The 9766-nt window shown below is 54.9% G+C and overlaps 1 protein-coding gene across 1 annotated transcript in view; it reads right to left on the reverse strand.

Annotated features, from left to right (window-relative positions):
• The window catches only part of ITGA8 (integrin subunit alpha 8), a 213250-nt gene extending 205780 nt beyond the window's left edge, over nt 1-7470 (reverse strand). Inside the window, exons 1-2 of the mRNA XM_073581939.1 lie at nt 7218-7470; nt 6028-6158 (exon numbers count right to left, since the gene is read on the reverse strand). Of these exons, the coding sequence (XP_073438040.1) occupies nt 6028-6158; nt 7218-7387 (301 nt within the window). The 5' untranslated portion in view covers nt 7388-7470. The remainder of the gene's footprint in view (nt 1-6027; nt 6159-7217) is intronic.
• Nucleotides 7471-9766: the final 2296 nt, after the last annotated feature.

The following is a 9766-nucleotide window of genomic DNA, read 5'->3' on the forward strand; positions in this document are numbered from 1 at the left end:
TATCACACCGCGGCACCACAGTGACACAACGTATCACACCGCGGCACCACAATGACATAACGTATCACACCGCGGCACCACAATGACACAACGTATCACACCGCAGCACCACAGTGACACAACGCATCACACCGCAGCACCACAATGACACAACGTATCACACCGCAGCACCACAATGACACAACGTATCACACCGCAGCACCACAATGACACAACGTATCACACTGCGGCACCACAGTGACACAACGTATCACACCGCGGCACCACAGTGACACAACGTATCACACCGCGGCACCACAATGACATAACGTATCACACCGCGGCACCACAATGACACAACGTATCACACCGCGGCACCACAGTGACACAACGTATCACACCGCGGCACCACAATGACATAACGTATCACACCGCAGCACCACAATGACACAACGTATCACACCGCGGCACCACAATGACATAACGTATCACACCGCGGCACCACAATGACACAACGTATCACACCGCAGCACCACAGTGACACAACGTATCACACCGCGGCACCACAGTGACACAACGTATCACACCGCGGCACCACAATGACACAACGTATCACACCGCGGCACCACAATGACATAACGTATCACACCGCGGCACCACAGTGACACAACGTATCACACCGCGGCACCACAGTGACACAACGTATCACACCGCGGCACCACAATGACATAACGTATCACACCGCGGCACCACAGTGACACAACGTATCACACCGCGGCACCACAGTGACACAACGTATCACACCGCGGCACCACAATGACACAACGTATCACACCGCGGCACCACAGTGACACAACGTATCACACCGCGGCACCACAATGACATAACGTATCACACCGCAGCACCACAATGACACAACGTATCACACCACGGCACCACAATGACACAACGTATCACACCGCAGCACCACAGTGACACAACGTATCACACCGCAGCACCACAGTGACACAACGTATCACACCGCAGCACCACAGTGACACAACGTATCACACCGCAGCACCACAGTGACACAACGTATCACACCGCTGCACCATAATGACACAACGTATCACACCGCAGCACCACAATGACACACCGTATCACACCGCGGTACCACAGTGACACAACGTATCACACCGCAGCACCACAGTGACACAACGTATCACACCGCGGCACCACAATGACACAACGTATCACACCGCTGCACCATAATGACACAACGTATCACACCGCAGCACCACAATGACACAACGTATCACACCGCAGCACCACAATGACACAACGTATCACACCGCGGCACCACAATGACACAACGTATCACACCGCGGCACCACAGTGACACAACGTATCACACCGCGGCACCACAATGACATAACGTATCACACCGCGGCACCACAATGACACAACGTATCACACCGCAGCACCACAGTGACACAACGTATCACACCGCGGCACTACAATGACACAACGTATCAAACCGCAGCACCACAATGACACAACGTATCACACCGCGGCACCACAATGACACAACGTATCACACCGCAGCACCACAATGACACAACGTATCACACCACGGCACCACAATGACACAACGTATCACACCGCAGCACCACAGTGACACAACGTATCACACCGCAGCACCACAGTGACACAACGTATCACACCGCAGCACCACAGTGACACAACGTATCACACCGCAGCACCACAGTGACACAACGTATCACACCGCTGCACCATAATGACACAACGTATCACACCGCAGCACCACAATGACACACCGTATCACACCGCGGTACCACAGTGACACAACGTATCACACCGCAGCACCACAGTGACACAACGTATCACACCGCGGCACCACAATGACACAACGTATCACACCGCGGCACCACAATGACACAACATATCACACCGCGGCACCACAATGACACAACGTATCACACCGCAGCACCACAATGACACAACGTATCACACCGCAGCACCACAGTGACACAACGTATCACACCGCGGCACCACAATGACACAACGTATCACACCGCAGCACCACAGTGACACAACGTATCACACCGCGGCACCACAATGACAGAACGTATCACACCGCTGCACCACAGTGACACAACGTATCACACCGCAGCACCACAGTGACACAACGTATCACACCGCAGCACCACAGTGACACAACGTATCACACCGCAGCACCACAGTGACACAACGTATCACACCGCTGCACCATAATGACACAACGTATCACACCGCAGCACCACAATGACACACCGTATCACACCGCGGTACCACAGTGACACAACGTATCACACCGCAGCACCACAGTGACACAACGTATCACACCGCGGCACCACAATGACATAACGTATCACACCGCTGCACCATAATGACACAACGTATCACACCGCAGCACCACAATGACACAACGTATCACACCGCAGCACCACAATGACACAACGTATCACACCGCGGCACCACAATGACACAACGTATCACACCGCGGCACCACAGTGACACAACGTATCACACCGCGGCACCACAATGACATAACGTATCACACCGCGGCACCACAATGACACAACGTATCACACCGCAGCACCACAGTGACACAACGTATCACACCGCGGCACCACAATGACACAACGTATCACACCGCACAGCACCACAATGACACAACGTATCACACCGCGGCACCACAATGACACAACATATCACACCGCACAGCACCACAATGACACAACGTATCACACCGCACAGCACCACAGTGACACAACGTATCACACCGCGGCACCACAATGACACAACGTATCACACCGCACAGCACCACAATGACACAACGTATCACACCGCGGCACCACAATGACACAACATATCACACCGCACAGCACCACAATGACACAACGTATCACACCGCGGCACCACAATGACATAACGTATCACACCGCAGCACCACAATGACACAACGTATCACACCGCGGCACCACAATGACACAACGTATCACACCGCGGCACCACAATGACACAACGTATCACACCGCAGCACCACAATGACACAACGTATCACACCGCAGCACCACAGTGACACAACGTATCACACCGCGGCACCACAATGACACAACGTATCACACCGCAGCACCACAGTGACACAACGTATCACACCGCGGCACCACAATGACAGAACGTATCACACCGCTGCACCACAGTGACACAACGTATCACACCGCAGCACCACAGTGACACAACGTATCACACCGCAGCACCACAGTGACACAACGTATCACACCGCAGCACCACAGTGACACAACGTATCACACCGCTGCACCATAATGACACAACGTATCACACCGCAGCACCACAATGACACACCGTATCACACCGCGGTACCACAGTGACACAACGTATCACACCGCAGCACCACAGTGACACAACGTATCACACCGCGGCACCACAATGACATAACGTATCACACCGCAGCACCACAATGACACAACGTATCACACCGCAGCACCACAATGACACAACGTATCACACCGCAGCACCACAATGACACAACGTATCACACCGCAGCACCACAATGACACAACGTATCACACCGCGGCACCACAATGACACAACATATCACACCGCGGCACCACAATGACACAACGTATCACACCGCAGCACCACAATGACACAACGTATCACACCGCAGCACCACAGTGACACAACGTATCACACCGCGGCACCACAATGACACAACGTATCACACCGCAGCACCACAGTGACACAACGTATCACACCGCGGCACCACAATGACAGAACGTATCACACCGCTGCACCACAGTGACACAACGTATCACACCGCAGCACCACAGTGACACAACGTATCACACCGCAGCACCACAGTGACACAACGTATCACACCGCAGCACCACAGTGACACAACGTATCACACCGCTGCACCATAATGACACAACGTATCACACCGCAGCACCACAATGACACACCGTATCACACCGCGGTACCACAGTGACACAACGTATCACACCGCAGCACCACAGTGACACAACGTATCACACCGCGGCACCACAATGACACAACGTATCACACCGCTGCACCATAATGACACAACGTATCACACCGCAGCACCACAATGACACAACGTATCACACCGCAGCACCACAATGACACAACGTATCACACCGCGGCACCACAATGACACAACGTATCACACCGCGGCACCACAGTGACACAACGTATCACACCGCGGCACCACAATGACATAACGTATCACACCGCGGCACCACAATGACACAACGTATCACACCGCAGCACCACAGTGACACAACGTATCACACCGCGGCACCACAATGACACAACGTATCAAACCGCAGCACCACAATGACACAACGTATCACACCGCACAGCACCACAATGACACAACGTATCACACCGCGGCACCACAATGACACAACATATCACACCGCACAGCACCACAATGACACAACGTATCACACCGCGGCACCACAATGACATAACGTATCACACCGCAGCACCACAATGACACAACGTATCACACCGCGGCACCACAATGACACAACATATCACACCGCGGCACCACAATGACACAACGTATCACACCGCAGCACCACAATGACACAACGTATCACACCGCAGCACCACAGTGACACAACGTATCACACCGCGGCACCACAATGACACAACGTATCACACCGCGGCACCGCAGTGACACAACATATCACACCGCGGCACCACAATGACACAACGTATCACACCGCAGCACCGCAATGACACAACGTATCACACCGCAGCACCACAGTGACACAACGTATCACACCGCGGCACCACAATGACAGAACGTATCACACCGCTGCACCACAGTGACACAACGTATCACACCGCGGCACCACAGTGACACAACGTATCACACCGCGGCACCACAGTGACACAACGTATCACACCGCGGCACCACAATGACACAACGTATCACACCGCGGCACCACAATGACATAACGTATCACACCGCAGCACCACAATGACACAACGTATAACACCGCGGCACCACAATGACACAACGTATCACACCGCGGCACCACAATGACACAACGTATCACACCGCGGCACCACAATGACACAACGTATCACACCGCGGCACCACAATGACACAACGTATCACACCGCAGCACCACAATGACACAACGTATCACACCGCAGCACCACAGTGACACACCGTATCACACCGCGGCACCACAGTGACACAACGTATCACACCACGACACCATAATGACACAACGTATCACACCGCAGCACCACAATGACACAACGTATCACACCGCGGCACCATAATGACACAACGTATCACACCGCGGCACCACAGTGACACAACGTATCACACCGCAGCACCACAGTGACACAACGTATCACACCGCAGCACCACAGTGACACAACGTATCACACCGCAGCACCACAATGACACAACATATCACACCGCGGCACCACAGTGACACAACGTATCACACCGCGGCACCACAGTGACACAACGTATCACACCGCGGCACCATAATGACACAACGTATCACACCGCAGCACCACAATGACACAACGTATCACACCGCGGCACCATAATGACACAACGTATCACACCGCAGCACCACAATGACACAACGTATCACACCGCAGCACCACAGTGACACAACGTATCACACCGCAGCACCACAATGACACAACGTATCACACCGCGGCACTGCAGTGACACAACGTATCACACCGCAGCACCACAATGACACAACGTATCACACCGCGGCACTGCAGTGACACAACGTATCACACCGCAGCACCACAGCGAGTCTGGTATCGTATGCAGCGTTCTCACTTACTGTTAACCAAATGGGTCACTAACTTCTCAAATACAAACACCTTCACATCACGGATCCCCGGCCCGAGGATGGCGTCATATGGTCATGTCATCACATGTGGTAATCCCGCACATGGTAGAGATATACTCACTAGTGTTGTCAAATGGAATCCTCTTACACGGAGTCCCTGTGCTGGGGAAGGGGCAGTAGTACACCGCTCCTCCTTCCACTATCTCGGGTTGGCTGGTGTTGGCTTTGGGGGCTCCAATTAATACACCGGTCCTGTAAGAGATGGAGAGAAGGGAGTGATGGTCAGCATCTCATACAATGGTACTGTGCGGTCAGACAGCAGCTCCACCATACGGGGGCTCATTATACAGCAAAGGGGTCCTGGATAATGGTATACATCATGGGGAGACGTGCAGATGTTGTAGGGCATGACTGAAGGCGAGCTATTATCTATCTATCTATCTATCTATCTATCTATCTATCTATCTGTTTGTTATCTTTCTATTTATTAATTTATATCATATTTTTATCTGTTTTTCATATTTATTTATAAAGATATCTGATATCAATAAATGTATAACTTATCAATCGATGTCATCTCTACCTGTGGTCTCAATGTTTCCTCTTAGCCCCCAGTACCGCTCTCTCTTATTGTGCTCTGATCCATTATCATTTGCTCTCATACAATATATTAATTTATATAGCAATTTTATTATCTATTTATCTATCCCGTATCTATCTCAGAGTTATCATCTATCATGTCTGTTCCTCACTTATGTATCTGACCTTGTTATCTTACAATACTTTATCTGACGGTCAGGTAGCAGCAGTCGCCGAATCTATACAGAGCAATATTAGGCTGAGAACCAGCAACACACAAGACCAAACCTGACACCCAGCTGATAGATAGAGAGATAGATAATTATACATAAGGCTGCTATTAGAAGGAAATCCATGGGAGCAGTGAGGACCCCTCCAGGCTCTCTCCTTTGCACAGCTCCATCCTCCTGTCTGCAGGAAGCTCTGCCCACCCTCCCCAGGTCCCTGGCAGAGTCCTTCAGGCCAGGACATATCTGAGCCTGTACACTGACAATGGAAGACAGGGAGTCAGCTGTTACTTGTCCCTCAGCCTTGGCACCCCAGGGGTTAATGACTGACATCCAGTGTGCTCTTTTCCCCCAAACATCAGAACAAGGTAGTGACTGAGGTCCGGGGCAGGGTGTACTGACTTCTCATCAGTCTGTGAGATGAAGATTATGTCTTGTGCACTCATCATTAGCACAGGATGGCAGAAGTATATAACCCCCATCATCCGCCACCCGCAGCACTTACGTCTGGGAGTCCGGGATGTAGAAATCCACAGAATATCCAAAGTAGCTGTTCTGGGAGCCACTGTACACTGTCACCTTGTCTGCATCCAGGTTAAATGCCAGGGGTGCAGGGGGACCATGCAAGAAGAGCAGCAGCAGCTGCGGCAGCGCCAGGCTCCACTCATGCAGCATCTTGTATCCAGGGGTCCTGAGCAGAGACGGATGGAGCAGAGGTAGAACTGAGTGTGAGCTGTGGAGCACACACTGAGCCTGACGTGCGGCAGCCCACTCACTCCCCTAAGAGGAGGGGGAGGGCTCACTGACTGCAGCAGCCTGGAGGGTCCTGCCCTGAGAAAGAGGGACCCTGCACCGAGAAAGAGGGACCCTGCACCGAGAAAGAGGGACCCTGCCCCGAGACAGAGGGACTCTGCCCTGAGAAAGAGGGACCCTGCTCTGAGAAAGAGGGACCCTGCACTGAGACAGAGGGACCCTGCCCCGAGAAAGAGGGACCCTGCACTGAGACAGAGGGACTCTGCCCTGAGAAAGAGGGACCCTGCTCTGAGAAAGAGGGACCCTGCCCCGAGAAAGAGGGACCCTGCCCCGAGAAAGAGGGACCCTGCCCCGAGAAAGAGGGACCCTGCACCGAGACAGAGGGACCCTGCCCTGAGAAAGAGGGACCCTGCACCGAGACAGAGGGACCCTGCCCCGAGAAAGAGGGACCCTGCTCTGAGAAAGAGGGACCCTGCCCCGAGAAAGAGGGACCCTGCCCCGAGAAAGAGGGACCCTGCACCGAGACAGAGGGACCCTGCCCCGAGAAAGAGGGACCCTGCACCGAGACAGAGGGACCCTGCCCCGAGAAAGAGGGACCCTGCACCGAGACAGAGGGACTCTGCCCTGAGAAAGAGGGACCCTGCTCTGAGAAAGAGGGACCCTGCACTGAGACAGAGGGACCCTGCCCCGAGAAAGAGGGACCCTGCCCCGAGAAAGAGGGACCCTGCACCGAGACAGAGGGACCCTGCCCTGAGAAAGAGGGACCCTGCACCGAGACAGAGGGACCCTGCCCCGAGAAAGAGGGACCCTGCTCTGAGAAAGAGGGACCCTGCCCCGAGAAAGAGGGACCCTGCCCCGAGAAAGAGGGACCCTGCACCGAGACAGAGGGACCCTGCCCCGAGAAAGAGGGACCCTGCTCTGAGAAAGAGGGACCCTGCCCCGAGAAAGAGGGACCCTGCCCCGAGAAAGAGGGACCCTGCACCGAGACAGAGGGACTCTGCCCTGAGAAAGAGGGACCCTGCACTGAGACAGAGGGACCCTGCCCCGAGAAAGAGGGACCCTGCCCCGAGAAAGAGGGACCCTGCCCCGAGAAAGAGGGACCCTGCACCGAGACAGAGGGACCCTGCCCTGAGAAAGAGGGACCCTGCACCGAGACAGAGGGACCCTGCCCTGAGAAAGAGGGACCCTGCCCTGAGAAAGAGGGACCCTGCCCCGAGAAAGAGGGACCATGCCCTGAGAAAGAGGGACCCTGCACTGAGAAAGAGGGACCCTGCCCTGAGTAAGAGGGACCCTGCACCGAGACAGAGGGACCCTGCCCCGAGAAAGAGGGACCCTGCCCTGAGAAAGAGGGACCCTGCCCTGAGAAAGAGGGACCCTGCACCGAGACAGAGGGACCCTGCCCCGAGAAAGAGGGACCCTGCCCTGAGAAAGAGGGACCCTGCCCCGAGAAAGAGGGACCATGCCCTGAGAAAGAGGGACCCTGCACTGAGAAAGAGGGACCCTGCCCTGAGAAAGAGGGACCCTGCCCTGAGAAAGAGGGACCCTGCACCGAGACAGAGGGACCCTGCCCCGAGAAAGAGGGACCCTGCCCCGAGAAAGAGGGACCCTGCTCTGAGAAAGAGGGACCCTGCCCGAGAAAGAGGGACCCTGCACCGAGACAGAGGGACCCTGCCCTGAGAAAGAGGGACCCTGCCCTGAGAAAGAGGGACCCTGCCCTGAGAAAGAGGGACCCTGCCCCGAGAAAGAGGGACCATGCCCTGAGAAAGAGGGACCCTGCCCTGAGAAAGAGGGACCCTGCACCGAGAAAGAGGGACCCTGCCCCGAGACAGAGGGACCCTGCCCTGAGAAAGAGGGACCCTGCCCTGAGAAAGAGGGACCCTGCCCCGAGAAAGAGGGACCCTGCCCTGAGAAAGAGGGACCCTGCCCTGAGAAAGAGGGACCCTGCACCGAGACAGAGGGACCCTGCCCTGAGAAAGAGGGACCCTGCCCTGAGAAAGAGGGACCCTGCCCTGAGAAAGAGGGACCCTGCCCCGAGAAAGAGGGACCCTGCCCCGAGAAAGAGGGACCCTGCCCTGAGAAAGAGGGACCCTGCACTGAGAAAGAGGGACCCTGCTCTGAGAAAGAGGGACCCTGCCCGAGAAAGAGAGACCCTGCACTGAGAAAGAGGGACCCTGCCCTGAGAAAGAGGGACCCTGCCCTGTCCTGAGAAAGAGGGACCCTGCCCGAGAAAGAGGGACCCTGCCCTGAGAAAGAGGGACCCTGCACCGAGGAAGAGGGACCCTGCCCCGAGAAAGAGGGACC

The sequence above is a fragment of the Dendrobates tinctorius genome, unplaced genomic scaffold, assembly GCF_039654945.1.
Source record: "Dendrobates tinctorius isolate UK_male_01 unplaced genomic scaffold, ASM3965494v1 ptg000070l, whole genome shotgun sequence".
Taxonomy (NCBI): Eukaryota; Metazoa; Chordata; class Amphibia; order Anura; family Dendrobatidae; genus Dendrobates; species Dendrobates tinctorius.